The 27,544-nt window shown below is 48.4% G+C and overlaps 1 protein-coding gene across 1 annotated transcript in view; it reads right to left on the reverse strand.

The window, feature by feature from the left end:
- Positions 1 to 232: 232 nt before the first annotated feature.
- Positions 233 to 27,544, reverse strand: part of COL6A3 (collagen type VI alpha 3 chain) — a 57,746-nt gene continuing 30,434 nt past the window's right edge. Inside the window, exons 11-46 of the mRNA XM_059475553.1 lie at positions 26,742 to 27,344; positions 24,755 to 25,101; positions 24,198 to 24,276; positions 23,713 to 23,858; positions 22,405 to 22,497; positions 21,955 to 22,008; positions 20,959 to 21,030; positions 20,075 to 20,101; positions 19,914 to 19,958; positions 19,753 to 19,806; positions 19,525 to 19,587; positions 19,054 to 19,119; positions 18,323 to 18,376; positions 17,538 to 17,573; positions 16,966 to 17,028; positions 16,623 to 16,685; positions 15,870 to 15,932; positions 15,356 to 15,418; positions 15,133 to 15,183; positions 14,966 to 15,001; positions 14,807 to 14,869; positions 14,614 to 14,676; positions 13,945 to 13,977; positions 13,816 to 13,852; positions 13,691 to 13,702; positions 13,051 to 13,544; positions 12,421 to 12,520; positions 11,227 to 11,925; positions 10,031 to 10,139; positions 9,032 to 9,312; positions 7,426 to 7,680; positions 5,872 to 5,946; positions 4,196 to 4,375; positions 4,027 to 4,080; positions 1,212 to 1,382; positions 233 to 1,102 (exon numbers count right to left, since the gene is read on the reverse strand). Of these exons, the coding sequence (XP_059331536.1) occupies positions 1,062 to 1,102; positions 1,212 to 1,382; positions 4,027 to 4,080; positions 4,196 to 4,375; positions 5,872 to 5,946; positions 7,426 to 7,680; positions 9,032 to 9,312; positions 10,031 to 10,139; positions 11,227 to 11,925; positions 12,421 to 12,520; positions 13,051 to 13,544; positions 13,691 to 13,702; positions 13,816 to 13,852; positions 13,945 to 13,977; positions 14,614 to 14,676; positions 14,807 to 14,869; positions 14,966 to 15,001; positions 15,133 to 15,183; positions 15,356 to 15,418; positions 15,870 to 15,932; positions 16,623 to 16,685; positions 16,966 to 17,028; positions 17,538 to 17,573; positions 18,323 to 18,376; positions 19,054 to 19,119; positions 19,525 to 19,587; positions 19,753 to 19,806; positions 19,914 to 19,958; positions 20,075 to 20,101; positions 20,959 to 21,030; positions 21,955 to 22,008; positions 22,405 to 22,497; positions 23,713 to 23,858; positions 24,198 to 24,276; positions 24,755 to 25,101; positions 26,742 to 27,344 (4,745 nt within the window). The 3' untranslated portion in view covers positions 233 to 1,061. The remainder of the gene's footprint in view (positions 1,103 to 1,211; positions 1,383 to 4,026; positions 4,081 to 4,195; positions 4,376 to 5,871; positions 5,947 to 7,425; positions 7,681 to 9,031; positions 9,313 to 10,030; positions 10,140 to 11,226; positions 11,926 to 12,420; positions 12,521 to 13,050; positions 13,545 to 13,690; positions 13,703 to 13,815; positions 13,853 to 13,944; positions 13,978 to 14,613; positions 14,677 to 14,806; positions 14,870 to 14,965; positions 15,002 to 15,132; positions 15,184 to 15,355; positions 15,419 to 15,869; positions 15,933 to 16,622; positions 16,686 to 16,965; positions 17,029 to 17,537; positions 17,574 to 18,322; positions 18,377 to 19,053; positions 19,120 to 19,524; positions 19,588 to 19,752; positions 19,807 to 19,913; positions 19,959 to 20,074; positions 20,102 to 20,958; positions 21,031 to 21,954; positions 22,009 to 22,404; positions 22,498 to 23,712; positions 23,859 to 24,197; positions 24,277 to 24,754; positions 25,102 to 26,741; positions 27,345 to 27,544) is intronic.

Consider the following 27,544-nt stretch of genomic DNA (forward strand, 5'->3'; position numbering starts at 1 on the left):
TCAGGATGGAGATTTGACAACCAAGACATCTCTGTTTCCACCTTTTTTCCACACTGGAAATCTCCAGGTTGCCAGCAGCCTCTCAGTGCTGTCCCCCTGAATACCCTTACTACATTTATCCTCCCTTTGAGGAACAGTGGGATTTCACCCCCGCCCAAATAATTGCTTTCCAGACCCTGGAAAATTATTCCATTGATGCCCACACTGGCTTTAACAAAGACAAATCCACAAGTTTCTCAAAACCTCCATTAGACTTTATTTAAAAGTTCTTTGTATAGACTTCCTGACACAGAATCCACAATAAAAATAAAACCCCCCCTCCCTCCCACTGCTCCCCTTCCCCAGACTGCTTTGCTTTGTATTTTATAAAACATACAACATCAGAAGAACGCCAGAGGCATCCTACACCACAATTTAAAGATTTGTTAACTGAGGCCTTGGTCCCAGCAGTGCATTTGCATTTGGAAACTTTGCTTCCTTTTCCTTGCTAGTTCGGTTGGCCACATGTGGTACAAATGCATACAAGAGATGTAGTCTGAGACTGAATCCAGCAAAAGGAGAAAAAAAAAAGAGGAAGAGTGGAAATGGAACCAATTTTTTATCAGAATCAGCCACTCTCTTACAAAAAGGCTTCCCCTGTAAAGTTACACTCAGTTATGAGAAGGATAAAAGCAAGCAGGTATCAAGTTGCAGTGAAATTATTATGATTTGATTTTTTTTGACTCATTTTTGTGATGCCTTGTATAGGCAGACAGCCAGAATTGGGGGGAAAAAGGGCTAATTTAGAAGACATGTTGAGAGACAATAACAATCTGCACTTGGGTAAATATTTGGCAATGTTGAAGCTATACAATATAACCCGGGCACGTGTAGCACTCAGTCCACAAACAGTTTAGCACCATATTGATAGGTCATGCAGCAAAACCCTCTCCTCGGGGTTTGCCTGGGAGTTAAAAGCATGAAATATTACAGTGCAAGGTTGTCTATACCCTTAGCTTCTATAGGGGCAAGGTGGCAAAGGTGATGCTGTCTCAGAGGTAAGTGTTGGCCGGCCCCTGGCTCTATGTCCCCATCGCTGTCACCGCGCCGGGGTTGATGGCTCCTGGTGGGGAAAGAAGGAACAAATAAGGTTTTGATGCAGGATTTTAAAGGAAGATAAACAGCCGGGAGCAGCAGAGGGGGGATGCCAGGGATGTGGCTGGCTCTCTTACCAGGGGTGCAGAGTTTTTCACATTCTTTCTGCGTGTTGAACCTGTTGTCGTTGCCGCCGCAGCCGCCGTACCAGAAGCGGGCGCAGCTCTTGGTCTCGGGGTCGTAGTACCACTTGAGCACAAAGTTCCTGCAGGTGCCCTCGTCCTTCTGCAGCCGGCAGACATCCATCACTGTGGGGAAAACCAGGAGCAACAGGGGTCAGTGGTTGCAAAGAGAACCTCTTTCCCTGGAGGTCACCAGTTTGTTTGTCTCCCGTGCTGCTGCCATGCATCCAGGAGTGATGAAGGAGGAGTGATGCATGGCAGTGGTTGTCTGCAAATCCTTTGGATCTGTAGGAAATCAGCTGGCAGTCTCAGAACTGGGAGAGGACTGGCTGGGCTGCAAGGCAAGAAGTACTGGCACCACCAGAATGACTGGCTTCACTTAAAAGAGAAATTTTCCACGTGAAGATGCTCCTGGGTGCACCACACTGCATCTTGCATCCCTGGCTGGGTTAGCAGGGGACAAAACAACAGAGCGCTTGGATTGTGGCAAAATGAAATCGCCACATTATTTTTTTAATACTTTTTAAAAAATAAAATTTAAAAAATATCTGATATCAGCCACTGATTTGCCATCAGGTCACACACCTCCCTTCACACAGGAAAGGAGAAGGAGCTTATGCCACCTCTGCTCAGCACAGCCTAAACACCACAGGTAAGGGGGAGTCAGAAATCAGTATTGACCTTCCAGTTCAGCTTTGCTTTTGGGTTCCTACAGCCTAAAGCTTCCCCACGCCTTGGGCAAGCTCTTTGCCTTTTTTATATTCAGATTTTCTTTTTCCAAAGACATCTCCTTTCTTCCCCACTTTCCAAAACACTGAAATCTAGCAGATGTGAACACAGGAATGACTCTTCTCCAAACCCTGCACAAGAATGAAATCCAAACACTAATCAAAACAGAAGGATTTCTTTTGTGTATATAACCTAATTTGCCCCTCTTTCAGTCTGAAATGAAACAAATCTTCCCCAAAATTTTCCAAGAATCGATGGAGAGCAAGAACTAGGGAGTTAAAATGTGTTTTAAGCTGTAGGAGGTTGAAAAGATGGGGAGAGACAGGGTTTTAAGTCATCCCACAGAGAAAATGTGTGCCTGGGCTCCTTAGTTACACTTAAGAGTTACTTTTGTCATGGTGAACAAGTTATTAACAATTAAAAAATAAAACCATAGAACCATTAAGGTTGGAAAAGTCCTCTAAGACCCTTGAGCCCAGCACTGCCAAGCCCACCACTAAACTATGCCTCATGTTCCACATCTACACATGAAAAATGATCTATAAAAAGTCCTTAATTAAAGGGGATAACAGCATTTGAAAGGCTTCCAAAGGGAAATGGGTCTGGTGCACGTTTTTGCACCCAAAGTGCCTTAAAGTTTGGGAGCTCAACTAATTTCTCAAAAGCTGAGCTGCCCTGAAGTCCTGTGTCCATTTTTCATGTGGATTCCAGCTCTGGCTTTGCAGAAAATGGAAAGGGAATAAAGTGAGCAGAGCGCAGCGGGCAGAGACCTGAACATCCCTCCAGGGACCCAAGGCTGCTTTCCTTGACTCTGTGCCCAGGGCAGAGCAGTGCCAAGTTGATGAAATATCACTTTAGCCTCAGAAACAGTTGCTGGAAACATCATCAAAGCATGTGACAGAGATCAGAAGGGGCTGGCCTGTGGGACAGGGCTAGCAGAAACTCCTGCCCTCCAGAGAAATCCTCATCAGGGATTTCCTCTCCCAAGGAGGAATCCTGCTCTGGAGTGAAGCTGTGAGCTGCTTCCTCTGGCAGCAAAGTGCTCAGTCTACAGCCAGAGGAGCCATGGTGCCCATTTGCATCCCCAAAGCACCTTGAAATCCCCTTTGGCCACCCCAGGCATCTCTGTGGCTGGTGGTGGCCGCCTCCTCCTTGCCTGCGCATCTTTGCCAGAGACAAAAATTCCCAAATACATTTAAGGATCCTAAAATGAACCTAAGAAAGTCGAATGAGGTGGAAAGGCCTGTAATTTGCCTTTTCAAACCCTGCCATGCCACTGCAAGGACTAAAGCCCTGCCTCTAGGTACCAGAGATGTTTTCACTCCTTGGTTTCCCTCCCAGCTCCACAAAGGGCCCTAAAGCACCTCTGGGAGGGGGAGGTTGCTCTGATAAGGATTTTCTGGGCTCTGTTCCCATCCCAACCCCTGGCTGAACCAACACAGGTGATTTCAAGCCTTTTCTCCCTTCCCAGGTCTTAAAGAGGTTTGCAAACATAACCCCTTAACCTCAGAAAATCCTTGAGGAGAGGAGGGCATCGCCATTTTCCCACAGGCTCCCCCCTCACGCTTGGCTTTTCTCTTTTGGTGATGGAGGAAAACGTCTCCATGCAATGCCCAAGCCCCATGGAGTCACTTTCCATCAGGTGTTTTGGTTCCAGGCAGTGAAATGTTGGGAATTCTCTGCATTCCAGCAGAGGGGTGGCACTTCTTGGTCGCACAGAGATAACACAAACAGGTTTGGGACCATGCCAGGCTCCAGTTCAGCAACCCCAGGTCCCTGGTGAAATCCAGGGAGCTCTGCCACCCAGGCTGTGCCAGCACAGCACATCCTGGTGGGACAACACACATGCAAAGTGACTGGCTCATGCAAAGCAGATGGAAGGGCATGGTGGTGTGAAGGAGCAAGTGAAAACTAAATCTGTGCTACTTTTGGTCTGGGGCTGGACAGGCTTGGATGCATGCTGTGAAATGGTCAGGGTGGAAGAATGGGTTTGCTTTGTTTGTGATGATTCATTTTTTTTGGGGGGGGGGGGGTGTGTTACCTGATGAGAATCTTTTCTCAAGGGGTGGCTGCTGCATGGCTTTCTCATCTGCTGCTGGAGGAGGAAAAAGCGCACGGGTTTGGATTTTAAATGGTGTTTTCCCTCTGATCCAAACATCATTTGACAATAGGACAAAATGCAAAAGGGTGAATCCTCATGGGGTACTTACATGGCTTTAAGCATTTGTTATAGCACTCAGCTTCGGTCTCAAATCTATTGGCATTACCTCCACAGCCACCATACCAACCCTGGCTGCAGAACTTGTGTTTGGAGTCAAAGAACCACACAATCTGATAGTCCTTGCACTGCATGCCCATGTCAAAGTCCAGCAAGCAAGGGTCTGGCCAATCTGCATGGCAAAAGGTGCAAAGGTTAAGTGATCCTGAGGGGGTTAAAAGCTGAAAAAGCAAAGAGACTGAAAAGAGGGGGGGAAAAAGGAAAAATAAAGTCTGGTTCAGGACTGGTGGCATTTCCCTCTCGTGTGTTTTTCTGGATGCAAACCTTCCTCAGCCTCCAGTTTACCTCTTCTTGCTTTGGTTTTGTCACAGATTCAAACCCCAGATCCTTGGAGCAGCATAGTGGGAACCCCTTACTCCCCACTGGTGCCCTCACACAAATCCCCCCACCCTCTTTTAAAAGCTCTTTGTCTTGGCAGTGACTTCTAGTCCCTAAGTGTGTTTATCTCTAAAAGCAAGTTGCACCAGGCATATGTGAAAGCTCAATGAACACTTAAACATACGTTCCTTTCCTGCCCCAAAAATGATAATTTAGGTCCAAATCCCAGAGTTTTTATTAGCTTTGCTGGGCCATCCATGCTATTTTACCCATACAAGGAGGGCAGAGTGTAGGGTTTACTCCAAAATCTCTCTGAAGATTTACACATGGGCGTCTCCCATGAACTAGAGGAGGCTCAGCTAAACCCATCCCCAATTCCCTGCCCATTTTTATAGTCTTCATCCCATTAAAAACCTTTGGATGAGCATCCTTGGGGAATGCCCCCCCCAGATCGCTGGCTGCCATAAATCCTCAGGCAGAGGTGTTTGCTGCAAATGGAGCTGAGATGGAGAGGTCTGTGTGGAGGTGCAGAGCAAAGCACTCAGCACGTCCCTTTTCCCTGGGGCAGGAGAAGCCCACACACCTGGTTTGCCAAGGGCTGGTGCCAGGGGGTTAAACAAGGGGTTAAACAAGGGTTTAAACAAGGGGTAAACAAAGGCAGGGGGTGCTTGTCCCCTGCTGGGAACAAGGGGCGATGAGGGGGATGGCAGTGGCAGGGAAAAGGGGCCAAATGACACGGGAAGAGAAGGATGATGGGTCATGCAGGAAGGAGAAACGAGCTGGTCCAGCACAAGCCCTTGGCCCCTCTGCTGCACAAAGCTCCAGTGGTGCCACCAGCCAGGCATGACTGAGATCCATGCTCATCCCACTCAACACCAGCAGCAGCCAGAGCTCCACAGCAGCTCCACAGCTCCTGGCTGCATTTCCCTGTGATTTCCCTGTGCTCTCAGACCACTCTGTGAAGAAAATGAGCCCCAGCACAAGCAGAATGTCTGAAGGAAAACATGGTAGCGATGATTGCAGAGCCATTGTTGGTGTGGCTGCAGTGGCTGTGCTGCTGGGTGAAGGCTGAGAGCCCTTCCAGGCCCTTGGAGGAGGGGTTGTGGCACTGATGGTGTGTGACAGCACTGGTGTGATCAGCTTGATGTCACCCAAAGCCACGAAAAGAGGCAGAGACCCCACTGCAGGGCTCTGGCCCGTGCTGCCAAGGGTGTCACCAGGGCCATGCTCAGATCCCTTGGTGTTAGTGGCACTGTGAGAGCCCCCAGCCCAGCAAACCCCCACACTCACCACTCTCAGGCCCTTCCAGTGGCTCAGTGTTGAGCATCATGTTGGCCAGGGACACCTGGGCCTGCGCCTGGGTCTCTGTGGGGAGAGGCAGAGGGTCACTCAGGGGGAGGGAGCAGCAGCAGCACCCTCAGGACAGTCACAAACAACCCCCAGCCCCAGCTCCAGCACAGGGGCCAGGTCTGGATCTGTTTAGCCCAGCACACACATAGGAGAAATGCTTATTGGAGGCAGCTGATGGGAGGAGCAATCCCCAAATGCCTGGCTGTGCTAGGATGGGATTGTCTTCCCTCCCCAGTGGCTCTGCTTGAGCTCATCCTTGGGGATCACCACAGAGGAGCATCCTCAGGGCCCCATGGGGCTGCTTTGGATGGCCCCACTCACCCCACAGCATCGACAGGGATGCTGGATGTGGCCTCTCTGGAGCCACTTTAGCTTTGGTCTCCTGGCCTTGGAGATGGCAGAACAACAATGGCATCCCCACCATGGAGCCAATCCATGATGGATCTGTACTCTCTTGTTCCCTCATGGCTCTCTTGGAGCACACTCCTCCCATCAGGCCTCACGTCCCTCTATGGTGAGGATTGTCACAGGTGAAAAATATTCCATGGAAGGGTCTGCATCTATGGAAAGGGCTGGATTTGCTTTTTTTTAGTGCATGGTTTGGGTGGGGCTAAAGGGGACAATCCTACTCAGTGTCCAGGTCACAGCTTGCCACCACTGCCTACTCCATTTATTCCCATTCAAGGTTTGTTCCATGGGAAAAGCAGCTTCTCTGGGCATTGGGAGCTCCAATTCATCACATGCAAATGTTACTTCTACCCACTGATGTCTTTTCTCAACATTTTTGTGGGCATGTTAATTGCTTGTGAAGGCGAGGGACTGGTCCAAACCCACTGAAGCCAGAGGAAAGGCTCTCCATGGGCACTGGAATTGTCTTGGAAGTGCCAGAGGAAGCCAGACACGGCACTGGCAGGACCAGCACAAACTTCACACCACCAAGCCAAGTCACCTCTGTGCCAACTGTATTAAAAAAACATTGGCTGTGTCTTAGCAACTTTTGGCCATGGCAGAGAGTTTGGTGATGGATGTGCACACATGGAGTTTGAATCCCCAAGGGACTAAACCTTCCCTTTCATCTCCTCTTTGTGGGTTTTTCTGGGTAGTGTGGGAAGCAGATCAGTAGCCATGGAACTGGCTATTAGGAAAGCAGCTTTTCTTGCTTATTTTGAAATCAGGCTGGACTGAGTTTACCAGTTTGACTCATTATTAATTGCAGTAGTGCAGGCTGGGCCCCCACCAAGACCTTTTGCACCAATGTACAAACCCTCCAGCATGTAACAAACCCGCTCTGGGACTGCCTTTAATTATCCCACATTCTGTGCTGATTTAACCCCACTGAAGTGCAAACTCCCATTTTTCAAAGAAACACATTTGCCACGTTGGGATTGCTAGTACCAACTTATTCCCGATCCCTATATTTTTTTTCCCCTCCCACTTTTTGTGCCCACTTAATGAAACAAAATAAATGCCCACATGTTTCTGAGAGTCACTTACTCGTGCTGAACGACCCTGTGTAGGTTACTTTGTGCTGGGATTTTTGGGAGCCAGTGATGACAACAGCGTATTTCTGCCCGCTCCGGAGCCCCCGGATGACGTGCTCGGTGCCGGTCAGGTTTTGCCTCTGCACGAGGGAGTGGTCCTGTGCCAAGGTGACAGTGACATCAAAGGTGCTGTGGGGCTCAGGGCTGGCCCAGCGCAGCCTGGCACTGCTCTCAGTGACATCTGTGATCTGGATGTCGTGGGTCTTTGCTGCAGGGCAGAATCAGAATCAGAATCAGAATCAGAATCAGAATCAGAATCAGAATCAGAATCAGATTCAGAAAGGACACCAGGCAGTGAGTGAAGAGGGAAAAGATCTCAAGGAAGAAGTGCCTCAGTGCTGCAGAATCTTCTTTCCACGGCAAGTGCAAGCCAGGCTGGCACTTGGCTGTCTCAAATGCCCCTGCAGGGGAGGCTTTGTTTTCCATAGCTCAGATGATTCACCAAGTGGTTTATTTATCTTTAATAATCTGTTGCAACCTAGCAAATCAAAGACTTTTTTCCCCCAAGATTCTCACAGCTTGAAATTCCCAGCACTTTCCCAACTACTGTAAATGTGCCCGGTCGTATCCTTCCTTCTCTAGGGTGCAATGGATTCACTGAGCTGCTGAAGATTTTCACGCCAAGCCTGCCTAAGAGTGAACATAAAATCACAGACTGGTTTGGGCTGGAAGGGACCTTCAAGACCATCTCTTTCCAACCTCCATGCCATGGGCAGGGACACCTTCCCCTACACCAGGTTGCTCCAAGCCCTGGTCTTGAGCACTTGCAGGGATGATAACCTTAACAGATCAAAGAAGTTGTTATGGAAAGTTTTCCTACTCTGGCAGATCACTGGATGAGACCTTTATAAACACTGTTTGAAGCACTGGTGGGGCAAGAAACACCCAGAAAAGTTTATTCCCCTCAAGCTGATAAAAGCATTAGCCTTGCAAAAGCTGATTGCTTTTATTCATTGCTTTTTGCTTATTATTTATGCGGGGACTTGCCATCAGTGACTGGATGAGCTTCCCTGTGCTTTTTTGATTTTTTGACACATTTTTTTGAACACATTTTTTGATCCTTGCTCGGCTAGTGCAGATCTGCCTGTACCCCCTTGCAAAAATATCCCTTTTTATGAACTGTGCCCACATGAAAGAGGCTTGGTGTTCCCAAACAGGTCTCCACACACTGATCCATTGATGAACTAACAATTCCTATTAGCTGCGAGCTCAAACAATGCCATTATATGAACCACCATCAGTAGCAAAACTTGGCCAAGGGGCAACGCTCCAAGGAAATCATGGAAACAAATGAGCCACTAGAGTGAGTCACTAGAGAGAGAAGCTCTCTGTAGCTCGATGGATTATTCCTGCTTGTGTTTTGCCTAGGAGCACCCATTTTTGCACACAATTCTTAACACAAGTTGGCAATGCCCCAGCACAGTCTTCCCGATTTATACCTAAAACCGAAATTTGCCCTCTGGGTGACATTTCCCACAGGAATAATCCTCTCAGGGGGAAGAAGAGCCACAGCCTGCTGTGGTTCAGCCCTGCCCACACGGGAAGAGCTGCTCACATACCGCTGTGTCTCCTCCTGCCGCCAGCCGCGGTGCCTGTGGCGTTGGTGGTGGCAGCCCGGCCGCTGGCTTTGCTGTGGCTGGTGGTGGCACTGGCTGTTCCCTGGGCTGTGGCGTTCCCCTGGGCCACAGAGCTGGCTGGGGTGGTCTCGGGGGCTCTGGCCTGGGCCGTGGTGCTGGCAGGAGTGGTTCTGGCTTGGGCACTCGCCGCTGGCTTGATGGTGGTGCTGACCGTGGTGCTGGCAGGGAAGGCGCGGCTGGAGGTCGCGTTGGGAGCCACGAACCTGGGCAGAATTTTGGAAATGGAGGTGAGTTGGTGTAAAAACCACTGGCAGGAACCCACCTGAGGTCGAGAGTCTTTGTCAGCTTTAGATTTGCCCACAGTGAGTGAAAAGTGCTTAGATCCAAGCAGTGAAATGTGTTCCTAGTAAAGGTGTCCCTGCCCGTGGCGAGGGGTTGGAAGATGTTCTTTAAGGCTCCTTCCAGCCAAACTGTTCTGTGATTTTCTGAAAAAAGTGAACTCAGACAGATCTGCAGCGTGCCTGATTTCAAGGGGCTTGGCCTTCTAAAGCCAGCACAGCTCTGTGCCACCAGTGAGTCTGGGTGACAACAGGCTTTCACTTCTCTTCAGAAAATATTAGCATGGGTGCTGTGCTGGGTTCTGTGTATCAGATAACCCAGGGCAGCCCAGCCTCTGAAAATAACGTTTGGAGCAGAAAGCCCCAAATTCATAGTAATTTCTGGAATTTCTGACCTACACAATCAAAGTCAACATATATCTCCTTCATATTTTTAAGCATGTGTAAATATGGAATTTACCCCAAATTTAAACTTATACATCATCCCTTCTCTATAAGATATCTCTGTTGGTCTTTTGACACAGCACTGAGGGAACCAGTAATATTAATTGAAATACTATTAGAATTATATTAATTAAAAGACAATCCTGATTTTTGAAAGTGAAGTTGTTTTTTCTTTCCTTTTCCCCAAAGCATTACTCACACTGCTTTCTGCCCAACGAGCACGGGGTGCTGGCCCTGGACTTGCTGACCATTCTGGAGCCACTCACACTGTTTCCTTATCTCTGGAGACAGGTAGAAAGCATATTCACCTGGAGATGAAGAGAGACATTAAATACTGGAGCTGAGGATGGTTCATACCCACCACCAACACATTACATTTATTTCTTCTTAATTAAAAAGAAACAAAAAAACTAAAACCAAAAAAAAAAGGAAATTAATTTCCTTTTCTTGCTTGATGTTTAGTTACTGCAACATCCTGGGCTGGGAGATTTGTTATTGCAGCCTACAAACACAAGGGCCTTAACTACAAGAGGGCTGTTTGCCTGAGTCTGTCACTTATAAACACATTTCTTGTAACAGGACACTTCCAACCACACAGGTAATCAAGAGTTAGAAATTTCCAGGACTGCTGTAAGCAGTAAATGGAAAAAGTAAACTGAGATAACCTAAACATTTATTTCCAGATGTTTGCTTTCTATTTAGTGCAAGAAATTCCTGAATCTGTGGTATATCAGCCCATTAATCTGGTTTTCAGGAATTTTTGCTAAAAACTAGATTTCCTAAAAAGTTCTACTTCTTATCCTTGCTGGATGGGTGTGTTTAGGATCTGGAGCTCCAGCCAGGGTTCTCTAGATAAGCTGAGATGTAGATTTTCGAGGTACAGTCAGCACATCCCAAGTATAGCAGCTTTATTTATCCCTGAGCAAAGAATCCTGTACATCTGGTCCTTCAATCTGCATAGAGAAACTCCAGATTTCAGCCTGAGCCAGCCAAGGGCCTGCTGGACATGATGTTTATGGTGAAGTTGGGAAGAAAGATCTGCTGGTTTTTGAAGCAGCTCCAAGGAAGTGCTGCAAAGGGCCTCAGTGGGATCTATGTGAGAGACAAGCCAGGTGGGATGAGATCAGAACCCACAGGTGAGCCCATGGAGACCAAGGCAAAGCACCCTGAAGTGCAAACTCTACTTGGTAGATAACATGGAAGGGGATGGGGAGGCCAGAATGAGCAAAACCCAGACATACTCAAATTGGTAAAGTATGAGTAGCCCAAATTGCACCAAACAGTACAAACCATAAAAAAAGAGACTAACTTCAGTGGGTCCTACTGCTAAAAATCTTTCAGAGGCCATGTGTTGCCCCTTCCATGACACTTGGGCTGCAAGGATGTTGCACTTACTTCTGATGAAGGATGGCAGCAGTGTCCCAAAACGCAGCAAGGGCTCTTCATGGAGCTCTCCTGGTTTATCAACCAGCTTGAAGAACACGTCGTTGGGCTCGCTGGCGAGGCTGTAGATGTTCTTGGCATTCACCTTCCTGCCAATGCCCAAGATAACAAAGAAGTACCCTTTGCATTTTGCTCTGATGACAGCCCTCTGCAGGTGCTCGAGTTCTCTTTTGTTCACTTTTCCAGTCATCATCAGAACGATGACTTTTAGATCCCGAGGGCTTGGCACGCTTTCAAAGACATGAGCGATTGTGTGTTCAATTGCACTTCCCAGAGCCCTCGTGCCATGCAGCTGGGTCATTTGGTTGTGGAGGTAATTAGTTATCTTCTCTTTGGATGCATAATCAGTTAGTGAGAACTCAGTTTTCACTGGTGGGAAGCTTGAGTTGATTTCGTGTTCGTAAGGAGCTTGCTGGAGAACGGCCACTCTGGCGTGATGCTGGGATACTTTTGGCTCTGAGCTGATTTCCAGGTTGGTTACAATGTGGGAAATGTATTTTTTCATCTCGCTGAACTGCAGGGGGGTGGTGGACTCAGAGCTGTCCAGGATGAAGGCTATGTCTGTGTCCACGTCAGTGGGGGCTGCCCTTCTGTCTCGGAAGGAAGGTCTCTGGCCAGTTCCAGCACATCTGGGATCTGGGTCGCACACATCTGGGGAAGAAACACAGGGGGTTGGTTTCACCTGCAGGACCCAAACACAGTCCTCCCTCATCACTGTAAACATCTCCTGTGTCACATGAAATACCATCAAGCCCTGGAAATTCACTGGTCCCATTACTGGATACCAAAGTAATTTCATCCCACAACACATTCAGTTATGTGTTCAGTATTTTTTAATGTGTTCCTTTATCCAAGGGGATCCCTGAAGCACTCTGTCATAAGTGGCAGAAGGCCATTTTTAGAGCACTTAGCTATCAGTATCTGGGCTGTAAAAGTGGCAACCAGACAAAAAAGGAGCTTCTCTTTACAAAGTGGAGTACGCCCAGCAAACAGCATTCACAATGCCAATGTTTTCCACTCAACCCAAGAATCCCTTGTATCCATCAACAGAAGGGCTGACTCCCAAGTTGGGCTTCCCTTCTTACAAGCCACTGCTGCCTGGCCAGAAGGATTTGGAACTGTCTAGAGGAGAAATTGGATGTTTACCCAAACAAATGTGACAAGTCAAAAGCCTCTGAATGGTTTGATTCAGCTGACCGCCGCTGGTTGGAAGAACAATGGCATGACCGACTGCCGTGTTGTTGATCTGGTAAGATGGAAACAGAAAGACACAGAGTCAGTAACACTGCCTTCTGCTGCTCTCAGCTCTGAGGAATTCTCTGCTCAGCACAGTGCTCTTGGTGATCCCTTTTGGAGGAGCCTCGTGTTCCCGATTTCAGTTTAGAGCCATAAACTCCAAGAAAAGGGACCACTTGAACCAGTGCTCAGTGAGTTTATCTAGGGCTTTTTCCCGGCTGTCTGTCCACTCTCCCTCTGCCAGCAAAGCTAATGTACTCCCACCTTCCCACCCTTTGCCTTTCTCTCAGACTTTTCCTTCTGTTTCATCCCACACTGGAGCCATGGCCTGGGAAAGGAGTGGTCTCACTAGCATTTCCCAGCATGTGCTGTGGGGATTACAAAATTAGTGTTTATCTCCTAATAGATGGATGACTTTGGCCAGCCTTCCACATATGAGAAGCCTTTGAAAGCCAAGCTTCAAATGCTTGTGGCATCCAACACCATGAAACCAGACCGAGGGCACGAGCAGAAAATAAAGAAAGGGTGAAGGAGCCCAACCTCCAGAGCTCTGGTAAGCACTGCATCCTGCCTGCTGGTGAGGAACACCGGCACAACCCCGGCATCGTAGAGCTTCAGCACTGCATCGTTGAGCTGTGGGGACGCCCTGGTGTCCCCGTTGCTGAAGAAGACAGCCACCTTCCTCATCAGGAAGCCACTGCGGGCACGCTTGAAGGTGTTCCTGGCCACAAAGGACATGGCGGTCTCCAGGCTGCGCGGCTTCGTGGTCAGCGTTGCCTGGAAGTTTTGGATCTGCTGCAGGAGGCTGGATTTCTTCCTGGCGTCAGCAAAGCGGATCTCGGTGGTGACCTCGTTGTTGTAGGTGACCAGGGCCACCCGTGCCCCCCGGGGACAGTTGCTCTCAGCAATGGTCAAGTTGTTGACCACTCTGAGCACGGTTTGCTTCATCCTGTTGAAAACCTCCCTCACAACGCCCGAGGAGGTGTCAATAGCAAAGGCCAGCTCGGTTGGGAAGACAGGGCACTCCTTGGGACCTGTTGGGAATGGGCATTGGGAACAAGTCATGCCTCAAGCAGCTGTCAGGATGCAGGGACAATGTCCTCAGCAGGGGTAAATCATCCATACATGGGGAGACCAACATGCAGCCACCCTGGGGTTTAAAGGACTGAATGAGACTTACCATAGCAGCAAGCTGCGGAAAAGATGGAGAGAAAAGGACAGCTTGGTCAGTGGCATTCTTGTAACATGATGGGCAAATAAGGGTAGAGAGAGGGGGGCTCAGCAAGGCACTGAGGAGGTACTCACGGCATTTGTCTTTGATGTTCCGCACCAGCGCACATTGCTTAAGGAGATAAAGAAAGGGGGGGAGAGAGATATGTCACACAGCCAACCCAGGGGTGTTTCAAAATAAGAGTGAAATTGTGCCACACTTACATCTCTGGATTCTCCTTTCTCGCCTTTAAGGCCCTGTTTCAAAGAAGGAAGAGAAGTTGAGTGCAAAGTGTATCTCCAGGGTGCCTTATGAAACCTGTCAGAATAACTACTGAGGCATGGGAAAATCTGTGTTTTCAGCTGTGTTTCCAGCAACAGAGTGCAGGCCTCTTCTGTGTGAGGAGCAAACCAAGCTGAGGCCAAACCCAAAAGGGAGGTTGGAACTGGATGGTCTTTAGGGTCCCTCCCAACCCAAACCATTCTATGAGTTATGATGCTCCAGGTTCACATGCAAAGCAAGCCCAGCCACCTTGGCCTTTCTAGGAAGCCTTGTGCCAGCCAGATTTGGCCATGGCCCTATCCTGAATGGGGTGGTGAATGATAAAGAGATGAGAATCTCCTAGAAGGAATTTTAAGGGGCATATTGCCATGGGGAATTCCTAATGCCAGGTAAGAGCATGTCCCTTGAGTTTTTCCTTTGGTTTGAGGAAGGGTAAATATTTGTCAGCGATAAACAGCTGCTTAAAAATTTATGGAGACACATCCAACACAAATAAGGAGGGATTTCCTCAACTTGAAATCAGCAGGAGACAGTGATGGACTTATTTTTCAACCCCTGGCACCCACAGGGACCATTACATGAAGCCAATCAGCAATGCAATGAACACTTACAGATGGCCCAGGGTATCCAATCTCTCCTTTCTGACCGGGTATCCCAGGTACTCCTGCATCTCCCTGGAAAAAGAGAGCAGAGAAATCCCCTCCATGAACATCTGCAGGAGGACTCCCAGGAACACTTGGAGGAAGTGTCCATCTTTCAGGGCATTCATGCAGAAGGGAAAATTTGTACCACGGTCCAACTTACTCTGCGGCCTCTGTTTCCTTTGGGGCCGGGGCCTCCAGCAACACCACGGTCACCAGGTCCACCCTAGGAGGGGAAAACCACAAACAGCAGCTCTAAACCTGCACAGGCCCATGGAAAATTGCTTGGAAAATAAATGCACAGCTCATGTGCTGCACCTACCTTTGGCCCTGCATAACCTACGAAGCCACGTTCTCCCTGAAACAACAGAAAGGTTAATTTGGATATGTTCTAGAAAATTCCCTCATCCATCTGTGCTGGAGATATTGGGTTCTTCCTTGTCCTTCCTTCCCACCTTGAGGAGGTGGGAATGCTGAGCATACACCTACCTTCCTGCCTTTAGGACCTGGGCCACCAATTCCATCTCGTCCATCATCACCCTAAAATTGGAAAGCCAGAGTCATGAATATGAAAATGAATAACTTAATCCCCACAGGTCCAGCAGCACCAATAGAAAGAACCCACTGAAGCCACAGGGCTTTGTGAAACTCTTAAATGTTCCTTAAAATTCCTTAAGTGTCCTTAGAGGTGGGAGGGCATGGCCACACTCACCATCTCTCCTCGTGGGCCTGGCTGTCCGTTCGGCCCTTTGGGTCCAGGGTCTCCAGGCTCACCCTAAAAACAGGAGCATCTGTTAAAGCATGTTCTGAAAATCCAGGCTGCTCTGAGCCTTCCCCACCCCATCAACACTGGTTTCCTCTCACAGAGCAGTCTTCAGCCCTCCTTGTAGCAGAAAGGCACGACTGGACCTGCACAGCCCAAAATGCTGCCACGTGCATACTCTTTAGTGGGACCTTTGGTGGTTTCAGGAAAGTTAAAACCTTCCCACATGGGCATTTTCTGAGAATCTGCCCAGGAAAGTTCATTGGGAATCTCAGTTGCTCAGCGACTTTTGCCTTTCTGTTCACTGAAATGGGAGCCTCATGAGACAATGAGCACTGAGTTGCTTCTGCCCACACTGCAAGCCCAAGAGGTTCACCTCATGTGTTTCTTTAAGCCCATGCAAAATCCAGCAGCTTTTCAATGCAGCTTTAGTTGCTGGTGCCCAGTGCTCCTGAAGACATACCTTCCTTCCCAGAGGACCAATCCTGCCACGGTCTCCTGGGGGTCCTGGAGGTCCACTCCCAGCCTGGAATGGAAACGGGGAGAGGCATGTTGGAAACGTTCAGGGAAACCCGGGTGCCTGGAACTAGGGAACTGGATGACCATAGAAATCATGTACTGACTACTTGGGCTGGTGTCTCTTAAAACACCTCAGGAAATTCAGAAGTCTGCTTCATGTTTGGGAGGAGCTGGAGGTCCAGCTCATTTCAGTGCAAATGCCAGCAGCAATTTATATTGTCCCTAAGAGAACACCCACAGGAAAGCAGGAGGGGGAAAATCATGCTGAGGGTGGGGAAATGCAATGTGGCTTTGTGTCAAAGGATGTGGCTGAGGAATGCAGCAGGAGGGAGAAATAGATACATGGGGTGGCCCCTGCAGGCATGTGAGATGGTCGTGCTCTGGCTTCAGAGGATGAAACATCACAGAGATGCCCCACCAGTCACTCAGGGATCCCCTTTAACTAAAATTGCAATAATGAGCCAAACACTGAATTCCTGACCCCTCTGTGGTTGCTTTTAGCTCTTTCTCTTCTGTAACTCTTCATCAAGAAGTCCTAAGCATAAGTTGAGAGGAGAATCATGCTGGAAGAGAGTGTTAAAAGAGATTAGAGCAGAGCTGGAGCCCTAGGAGAGGGGAATGTGAAGACACATTGGAATCTTATTAGTTCAACAACAGCTTAGTTGGGCCAATGTCTGGGAAGCAGCAGAAGGATTACCCTGGGTCCAGGGACACCCTGCTCTCCTCTGATGCCTGGTGTGCCAACCTGGCCAGGGGGACCCTGTGTGGGAAGAAAAGAGAGGCTGTCAGCACATGTGGGCAGAAACATACCAAGATCCAAGGGGGAGCAAATTCTGCAGTGTCTGAGGGATGCTTCACAAACACGTCACACCTTGGCTGGTGTGAACACAGTGGCAGGCAGGACAGCCAGGCCACAGCACACCCAAAAATACCCAAATCCCAACAGCCTTTGTGGGTGAGGGTCTCTGGGGAAGTGGCTGTGATGAGGTAACACCCAGCACCATGAGGCAAGGCCTTCCCTCTGCTGTGCCCTCACTGACCTGTGGCCCTCGCATGCCTTGTTCTCCAGCTGGCCCTGGCTGGCCGGGCGCGCCCTTGGTGCCCTGCAAGTACAAAACAGCACAGGGCAGGTTAGATGTGGTCAGCACCATGGGAAGGGAGAGATCAGGGCATCCACAGCTGCACAAAGAGCAGGTAAGAATGGATTTTCAGTCAGGCTTTCTCCTTGTTTTGTTTTTTTTCCAAGATATGGTGATAGCAGACAATAAGCACAGTGATGGTGGGGGCAATTTGCCTCCTGCAATTGATGGCCATCAACCATCATTCCTTGGCTCTGTTACACTGCTCCAGCCGCACACAGGGACAAAACATTTGACCAGGGAATGCTGTGGGAGACAGGCAGGCACGTGGACAGCTGGTTCTGCACCAAGTCCAGCAAGGAGCATACAGGGAGATGAGCCTGAGGAGGAGTTGGGAAATTTGGAGGAGAGAGGAGGCAGAGAGGATCAAGCAGAGCCTGCATTTGCCTTCTCCTGGCACATCCCTCTGGGTGCTGAGGCTGCCTGGCCCATGGTGTGGCAGGAGCCCCATGTGCTGTCCCATCACCACCTACCTTTACTCCTATGGGCCCCCTTCGTCCTGCCATGCCCTGCAAAGGAAGGAACAATGAGGCTTGTTGATCTAATATCTAAGTACACCTTTCCCTATTACTTTTATATAAATACTTCTTATCAATGCTTCTTACAGTCCAAAAATTACATTTGGCTGTTTTAAACTACTGGGGGAAAGAGAGAGGGAAATCCACGTGGTCAGATCTCTTAAATCAGACTTGGGCATGTTTTCTCCCACCTCACATCTCCCACGTAGGTGAGCTGCTCCCTCAAGCATGTCAGAAGTGTGTCACCATCCCTGGGACAGGAGGGACACGCAGCAGGGAACACATCCCAGACATCCCTGCTCCAGATTGATTTTTGCCTTTCCAAAACCAGCAGCCAAATGCAGATGCATATAATGGAATCACAGACTGGTTTGGAATTGAAGGGACCTTCAAGACCATCTAATTCCAACCTCTTGCCATGGGCAAGGACACCTTCCCCAAGCACTATCCAACCTGGCCTCATACATAAATCATATGTAATGCCACTGATCTGAGCACTGAGTTGTTTGCATGGGAATAAATTTGACTTTTAAAGTCTCTACAACAAGCCAGGAAGCCAGGAGGCATTTTCCTTTTGAGATTTTTTTTTTTTCTTATTGTTGAGGGGATGGCTTGTTGGGTTTTGAAGTTGAATTCCTGCTGTTTGTTTGAATCAAAATACATGGAAAGGAAGGAGGGGAAAAGTTATGGTCAATCTAAGCTTGGGCCTTGCTGACTGGAGGTCTGGCAACTCTACTCACATTCCTCCCCGCTTCACCGTTTTGGCCCTCCGGCCCTGCCGGTCCAGGATCTCCCTAGGGGAAAAACAAAACTCAAGTGAGAGCCCTGAGATGAGCAGGCACTGGGAAAAGAGATTCAGTTCACAAAAAATGGCTCCTTTCATGCTTTCACACAAGTTAAAAGTCCTGCCTTTGGTGGGAATCCTTCTAACAACTCGCAGAGACTTTCCATCAAGTTCCTGAGCCAGCAGAAGTCAACATTCCTATTCTTTGGGAAATGCCTTCTGACAAATTAAGTGCATTTTTTATTGTCAGCTGATGTAAAAACAGATGGGGTTTGAAATTTTCCAAGGAGTGTGTGGGGTTTTTTTTTCTTGATTCAGGTGAATCAGGAGGTTTAGATTTGGTGTAATCTAATCAGTTCTCTGCTTTTGTATATGACTCATGAGAACTTACAAAGGTAATTTCCAAGTTCTTTTCAGAGGCAATATCCCAAAAAGGCATTGTAAAATAATAAAAAAAATTTAAAAGGTGCTTTTTACACAAAACATCTTCTAAACTGACATCTTCCCAGAGAAAGTTTTGGTCCCAAATCAACAACATTTTCTAGTGGAAAAGAATATTCCATCTGACAAGGCACAATGAGTTTAAGGAACTTGCATCTTTTTGGCAGCATCCCTTTTTCTCCCATTCTTTGGCCCATTCTGCTGTAAAAACCAAAAAACAACACAAAGAAAACAAAGAAATTTTACCATTGGTCCAATTTCACCCTTTTGTCCTCTGGGGCCCCGTTGAGTATTATCAGCTCCTGAATCTCCCTGAAAGCAACAGAGCAATGAGAAACATCTGTGTAAGTGGGACATGAAAATCAAATCTCATAAACTGAGAGAGTTCTCAGCTAGAGCTGAGAACCAACTTTTCTTGTATTTTTTTCCCTTTTTTGACGGAAATAGATCAGGTATTGCTGGTGTTTTCAGACAGACACAGCTTTTCAACTGAGAAGTAATACTAAAGAAGAAGAGGAAGGGGAATTTTAATATGGCAAAGCAGTGATTGATGGATTGGTATAACATGGTACTCATGTGTCAACTCTGAGTCCTTGCTCTGTCATGGGGCCTGCCACTGTCAAACAGCATTTAATAGGCCAGAGCCCCCCTCTCTGATGAGCCCAGGATCAGTGGGAAGTGGGTGGAAAATCAAGGAGATGCCTGAGCAGTATTTACCGGATCTCCACGGAGCCCGCGGTCGCCTCGTTCCCCTCGTTCTCCCTTGACTCCCTTATCTCCCTGTGGGAAGAGGTGGAGAGTTAGGAAGAGCAACTCTTGCTTGTGGAAAGCATCTCTGCCCAGCCCTCAGCCCTGAGGGGAACAAAATGGTTTTCCACCCTCCCCTGGCCCAAATCCACAACTACACCATCATTTAGCTCCACTGTAAAAGAGATTAAATCTTACCCTCCTGCCAGAATATCCCTTCTCTCCAGAGGAGCCAGGCAAACCCTTGTCTCCCTAAAAAAAAGAAAAATATTTTAGAATATTTGCCACTTCCAAGGTGCTTTTTAGACACTTGACTGAAGCATCAAGTCATTAAGAGAAAAACAATTAAAATTACTGACCTCTTCTCCATCAATGCCATCCAGACCCATTTCTCCCAGTTCACCCTGTGGAAGGGAGGCAAGGGACAAATGCTCACTGAGAGGAAGGGGAATGGGGAGGGGGATACTGATGTGCCACACACTCTTATCCACTGCTGTGGCATGAGGAAATGGCTCCCTACCTTCTCTCCTGGGAATCCCCGAGAACCCTGAGGAGATAAAAAAGAGAGTTATTCCACTTTTGTCCAGCTCACTGTGGGCTTGGTGGCAGACCCAGAGCCATGACCAGGACAGGACTTTCCCTAATTTCTCCTATGTCAATGTTTGTCTTCAGCTGCCTCCCCAACACTTGTGCCAAGATAAAATATGTGGGGCATGGGAGTTAATCCAGCTGATCCAATAAAATATCTCACTCCTCAGCCACAACTCTTCCTTCACTGACTTTCATTTCTCCCTGCACCCATTTTTATGTTAATCCAGAGCCAGACTTAGTGCCTTTGTCCAAGGCTGAACAGATTTTTAATGAAACTCAGTAGCTCAGCTAATGGGCTTGGTTCATGCATTCCTTTTCTCCCTGCCAGAGGATCATGTAGTCAGAGCAAATGGTAGGAAACATCCCCTTAATTTCAGTACTTCCCATTATATGTTTCACCACCTTTTCTGGCATGGGGTGCAGCTGCTGTCCTGGAGCATTAGCTCAAGGTTCCTCTTCAAAGCCCCAGCCATGGCTCACTTGTCTCCCTGTTCCCCAGCAGCAGAGTTCCACCCACTCACTGTCCCAGCCCTGTGCCAAGATACGCACATCCATCCCTTCCCAAACCTTTCCCCCAGAGCCAGACTGCAGAGGATAGATCATCCTTGTCTGTGGATTGAGCCTGGCTCTCTGGGCTGCCTTTTTGCTCTTCACAGCAACACCAAAGCCACAGCAGCCTCTGAAAACCCTGGTGCCTGGCCAGGTGGACACAACCACTCTAGTGTGATTCCCTGAAGCAGCAGGAGTTACCCCTGGGGGACTCCCAACCCCTGGACTCTGGGTCTGCTCTTTGCAGGCTTGTTCCACACATACCTTTGTTCCTCTGTGCCCGGGGCATCCCTGGAAACCTTGTGTCCCATTCGCACCCGGTGGTCCACGCTCACCCTGGTGCATAGAGGGGAAAAAACAAGTCAGGAGTTGCCTGCTAAGCCTGTTTATGTAGCTGCCTGCCACAGGAGGTGGCTTGGAGGCACAGGAGCAGCAGGTTTTGTCTGGCCACCCCACCATCACTACAACATTCCTCATGTAGAGACCAACTGCAAGTCTTCATCATCATCGAGAGAAACATCCTTCCCAGTCCCTCAGCTGTGAAAGAGCTTTGTGAAGCTTCTCTTCCAAAACCAAAATGACAAGATGAAGCCCTCAGAGCTCTGCACAGATGTCTAATCCCATCCTGACCTTCAAGCCCCAGGAAAGCATTGCCTGGCACGGGATGTCTCACAGCAGACTTTGGCCCCTGCCTGTGCTGTTGGAAAAGCTATGAGCTCTGTCAGCCCCTTGGCCTCAGCTTCAGCCCTTGGGAGTGATGCATGCAGGGATGTTTATTCCAGGGCTGACGTGGGATTCATGCAGAGTTTGGATGAAGAGTGCTGGTAAGAATTCATGGGATTCACATTGTCTGCCAGGTGAGGGGTAGGAACATCACTCTTGGTTCCGCTTTTGGACTAGCTCAAATCTTCCAGCTGCAGGTGGTGTGGATAACTTTGGCATAGCCTGCAGATTTGATGAAGTTGAGGATTTTATTTGCCTTGGGAATAGCACAGAGATGGGTCACATCAAATAATGGGAGTTATTCCCTAATTATCCTTCTCCAGCTCTCGAGAAGCTCCCTACTGACTTTCTCTCAGGAGAAGCTGGGACCAGCAACTCAGCATGTCAGGTGTGGGAAACTCAGAGTTCTGCTGCCTCTTCTAACCCACATCCACATTCCCATCAGGAAAAAAAGTTTGGAGGCTTTTCATTTAGTGGAAACACCTCCAAACACTTGACAATGGTGAGGTTCCCATTGGAACAGGGGCAGTCACTCACCGGTCCTCCTTCATCACCAGGGTAGCCTCCGTAGCCAAGATCCCCTGTGACACCCTAGAAAACAACAAAGAAAATTATTAACTCCCTTCATAGTTCTGTGATTGATATCCAAGGTTTTCTTAGATAAGGACAAAGCAGCTGCTTGGTCATATGTGTTAATGAGAGATATAATCTTTTGATGTCCCTAAATTGTTTCACAGGATGTTTCACCCTGTCTTTCCAGATGTTTATCCCTGCCCTCTTGGATGTTTTGCAGCACTGAGGCTGTGGGGAAAGGGAAGAAGAGCAGCCTTCAATTGCTCTGCATGTCCCAGGATCAGTTTTCAAAGGGAGGCAGAGTAAATGGAGCTGATCTCCCCATTAACATCATCCACTGCAACTACAGGACCTGCACATCACCAGCAGGTTCCTGTGCACAGGGAGCCCTCATCCCCAGATGGAGTGACAAACCTTTGGTCCTATAGGGCCTGGCACACCTCTGTCCCCTCTCTGTCCTGAGCACTTGCAGGGGACCTTGCAGCACGTCCTCTCTGCGATGTTGTCCTGCAGGAAAAATGGGAAATGAAAGCATTAGAAACCTGCCAGAGTCCCAACAGCTGATTTGGACATCAGAGGGAAGGGTTTAAACAGAAAATGTGTGGGGCAGGAGTGCATGTAGTAGGACATCAGTCCCCAGAGCTGTGCCTGTCACTGAAGAGAGAAATCCCATCTCCAAAGGAAAAGATCCAGGCTGTGGAGCAGGCCATGAGAAAGTCGCTGCGGTGAGCAGCTCAGCAGCAACCCACTGGCTGAGAACGATTTGCAAGCACACAGTAAAGGAAAAAAAAAAAAGGTTAAAAAGAATTATATGGACTCAGAGAAACCACAGCTTGGTTTTACATCATCCAACAGAAAAAAAGAGGTAAAAAAATCACTTTCATTGCCAAGTACATTGCTGGCTGCAAACGTTTCCTGCCAGCTTTGCACATTTACGTTTTGGAAGGATTTTTCTGGGCTGAATTACCTGGGGAGGGGCTGAGGACCAACTCTTATCCCAAAACCCAAGGCTCACTCACAAGGGGCTGCACTTTGATTTGTAGGGAAGGGCCCAGCAAGGCTACCACAGGGAGCAGTGGTTAAACCCAATCTTATTAAATCTACTGGAAAAGGAGCTCAATCGTGCTGGTAGCAGCTGAGAAGTTGGGAGGAACTGGACATACTGAGGCTGACAGCAAATTAACCCAACACTCAAGAGGGACTATGCATTGGGAAAGAAGTAAATCTATGAAGAGGAAAGAATCATGGAATAGGTTAGGTTGGAAGGGACTTAGAGGGTAACTCCTACACTTCTTAAAAGCATGTCTAAAATACAGGCAGTGCATGAGATCAGCGAAAGAAACCTCGAAAGCAAGGCTTCTACAAGAGGTTTAGCACTGACCAGGCACAACAGGGCATTACTGTAAGGCTAAAAAAACCAACAGTGTAAACACAAGCAGAGGGCGGGTTTTTGGCACTGCAGCTTTTGATGGCATCTGATCCCATCCCATTTGACCTAAAGCCTTGGCTGGAGAAGGGTTTCTTCAGCAGTGGGAAGGGACTGTGATCTGCTCTGAACTTTGTTTGCTGTGGCATCCGTGAAAGGAGCTGACGTGAGGCAGGGAGGGGAGAGGAGCAGAGCCAAGAGGGTGCAATCCAGCCACGGCTCAGCCCCGCAGGACATCCAGCCGTGGGCTCCCCTCTGGCATTACAAGGCAGCACTGCCCGTGCCAAGTTACTTACAAGCTGCTCTGCCAGCTCAAAGTCCAGGTCCAGCAGATTAACTCTGAGTGGCCTGTTGTAGGTGAAGCCACGGCCAAACTCCAGCTGCATCACTCTGTCAAAGTTGGCCACTCGGTCCAGCCCGACGAAGATGAGAGCGTTGACTCCTGGCAGGGAGAAGCAGAGGGGGTTTTGTGATGGGGAGAGGTGCTAACCGTGTGTTATCACCCTCCCCTGTGATATCCACATCCACATCTTTGATTTCTCCTTTTCAATAGAGAACAAGCTTCTTCAGACACATCCAGTGTAAGTTGCCCACATGCTTAGGTGGCAGCAGGCAGGTAAAACATCACAGGAAGGTAATGAAGAACAGCAAGTGCATGTAGAGCTCACAAAATCCGTAGCTCCTACTATCAAAAGCAGATGGATTTAGGAGAAGTGGTGGCAAAATGGGCTACATGTTAACATGGACTATAATCACTGCCTGGAACAGCAAAAGAAGTTACCTTCTGAGTGTAAAGTAGACGAAGCAGCCTCCAGCTGACTTATTGGCTCATCTACACCATCAGTAAAATGGATTATGACCTGGGAGAGAAACAAATTTCTGTCAGGACCCAGAATACTTCAGGTGTGAAACACAATCAGCATGCAACCTGAAGGGCCTTTTTCCAATGCTTCATATGAGAGAAGGTGAGGGGACTTTTAGACCTTTTCCAGGCCATGAAGCTCTGCATTCCTGTGCCAGATTCCTGTACCTTCCCGCTCCTGTACATCATGCAGGTGTTGCTAGAGAACAACACAGGAAATATCTGGAGAGAAATAATTTGCAGCTAAGCAGTGATTGTGGGAACTGGCTGCAGTGATGCTCATCAATTGTCAGGACCTTGGCAATGCAGAGAGATTGCTGCAAGCAAGTAGGGTTAAGTGACTACATTTATGGTGAATAAATTCAATTTAATTTTTTTTAAATTATTATTAATTTAGAGTTTCTTTACCAACTAAAGGACACCAGAAGCCAGCTTTGCTGGCCAGTACCACCCCAGAGGCCTTGGCCCTGGCTCACCTTGGTGCTGCCAGCAGGTGAGGAGCGGAATTTGCTCAGGTAGGACCTCAGTGTGTCTGCCCTGAGGTAGTAGGGCCCGCGGGTCCGCATGTCCAGGAACCTCTCCAAGAGCTCAGGCCGGTACTCGGAGAAATCCAGCCCCTCCACGGGTCCCCCCTGGGCCTGGGCCATGATGGCCACCCTGACATTGGGTGCCTGGTTGCCAGTGCAGCTGATCTTCTGCATCTGTGTTATCCTGTTCAGCACAGACTCCACTCTGGACTCCAGGGCTCGCTGGGAAGTGAAGATGCTCTGGCCGGGCCCAACATCACTGACATCGAAGCCAATTATCACTTCTAGGTCACAGTCTGAAAGGGGAAGATAGAGAGAAGAGCATCATGGAGCAATGCAATGATTGGTTTTCAATTTCTAATTATTCTTTTAGCAGTTAATGAGGACACTGCAACAAGAACTGACACCACTTGCTGCACAAGTGCCTTCTGTTTCCTTTCACCATAGCAGTGACAACCTGGGAAAACTTGCGTTTCATTAATTTTCTTTATTTAATTTTAGCACTGGGACGAGCTGCCTAAACCAAGTCCAAGAGAAATTTGCATTTTCATCAGGCAGCTAAGACTGCTTTTCTCTCTCTCCAGCACATGGAAACCTGTCAGTAGTTGTACAGTGTGCACCTTCTGCCTGTGCTGGAAGTGACACTCAGAGAATCACAGGGAGTTGTTTGGATTCTCTTTGGTATTAGCCTGGTTAATATCTTAACCACACTAGAGATAAGTTAATACCACCAGCAGTGGTTTGCTTTTCCCAGCACTCAGTTTTTCTTCCCAGCTGGAGCTGCTGCTCAGCTCAGGGCTGTTGTGCCTATCTTTCCATTTCTCCAGAGGTTTAGGAGACGCCTCTGCTTAAAGTCAGAGGGCTGAGGCATGATCAGCTGTGCTGGGAGTAGGACTGGCTGCAATGTAGTAAGTAAAACCAGCTGTTGGGAACCTGATCCGACAGCAATACCAGCTCACTTACTCACCACAATTCCCCTGCTTGGCTTCTGAAGTAGCCAAATCATGGGATTCCTTCTTAAGGCAATTTTACCTTGAACTACAACCACTCGTGCCCTGGTTTTTCCTCATATACCTGTCATGAGATAAGGTGGGCATCCTGGATGATCTGGCAAGGGAAATTCCCTGGTTTTCCCCTCCACTGTCTAAAGGGGTTATAAGAGAGCTGGACATAGGATTTGGACAAGATCCTGGAGTGACAGCAGGGGAAATGGCTTCCCACTGCCAGAGGGCAGGGTTAGAAGGGATATTGGGAAGAAATTCTTAGATATCAGGGTGGGCAGGCCCTGGCAGTGGGTGCCCAGAGAAGCTGTGGCAGCCCCATCCCTGGAAGTGTTCAAGGCCAGGTTAGACAGGGCTTGGAGCAACCTGAGATAGTGGGAGGTGTTTCATGGCAGGGAAGTTGAAATGAGATGGTATTTGGGGTGCCCTCCAACTCAAACTATACTAGAATTCTATGATTCTGTGATTTCCAGCATACCATGCATGCCTGGATGGCCAAAAATTCCAATTATATTGTAATAGACACAGGGAGGGGAAACAAGGGCCATCCATTTTCATTTTGGCAAAGAAACAAGTTGGTCTGTCAAGATAATACTGGTATCATGTCCCTGTGAGAAAGTCCAAAGTGGGATTTAGTCCAAAGGCTAAATGTGGTGGTAGGAGGCCAGTGATTTAGTGCCTGGCTGTCACATCTGAAATGAGTTCCACCATGGTGGCACCTCTGTGGTGATGTTACTCCAGTCATTCACAGGCTGAAAGCCACGGACAGGCAGCTCTTGTACCAAAGTTTGCAGCCTCCATCAGACTCCTGGAGGAGAAATGAGCCCATCCTGCACCTCAGGCCATAGGCAAAGTACAAGAGTAAGACAGACAAGTCCAACAAAACACACTGGACATTAAAATTCCTGAGAACGTCATGAAGGGATTGTCCTTACCTCTTGTCACATCTGTTGTTCCTGGGCACAATCTCTCCTCCATGGCAGCTTCCAGCGTGACCAGCACCTGCTCATTCAGCTCTGACAGCTCCTGGGCCGTGGCTGCTCTGAAACTCATGGCGCTCTCACTGGCCAGCAGGCTGACTTCCTTCAGGTCGATGTTCCTCACTCCGACCGCGAACACCTTGACGCCTTTCTGCGTGATTTCCACGGACGCCCTCGGCCCATCATCCGTAGACTTCCCACCTGTGACGATGAAGGCGATCTGGGGCACCCTCTGGTCAATCCTGCTGCCGGCCTCCTTCACAAAGTGCCTCTCCTGGATGTGCTTGATGGCCGCGCCGGTGTTCGCCACCCGCCCGCCTTTGTAGATGACTTTGTTGATAGCGTCTAAAATCTGAGCTTTGGTGGAGTGGTCCTTGAGGAAAAACTCATCAGTGACATCTGAGTTGTACTGGGCCAGCCCTACCTGGATAGAGTCGCCATCCCTGTAAATGGCATCCACCACGGAGTAGACAAACTGGAGGACTTCTTGGAAGTTATCTCTCCCCAGATTGATGGAGCCATCCAGTAAAAACACAATGTCAGCCTGCTTCTTGCCTCCTGAAAAGATTACAAAGAAAACACAGTTGTTAGTAATTGCATGCAGCACCTATAGCTTTTAAGCTGCTCAGGGCTTCGTGAAGTAGCATTTTGCAAATGAAATTTCTCTCCCCTTTCTACCATTTTAATTTCATTGACCCTTGGCAGGATTTTACATCCATACAAGAAAATTTTTGTACAACATTTCATACAGCATTACT

The sequence above is a fragment of the Ammospiza nelsoni genome, chromosome 7 (genome assembly GCF_027579445.1).
Source record: "Ammospiza nelsoni isolate bAmmNel1 chromosome 7, bAmmNel1.pri, whole genome shotgun sequence".
Lineage (NCBI taxonomy): Eukaryota > Metazoa > Chordata > Aves > Passeriformes > Passerellidae > Ammospiza > Ammospiza nelsoni.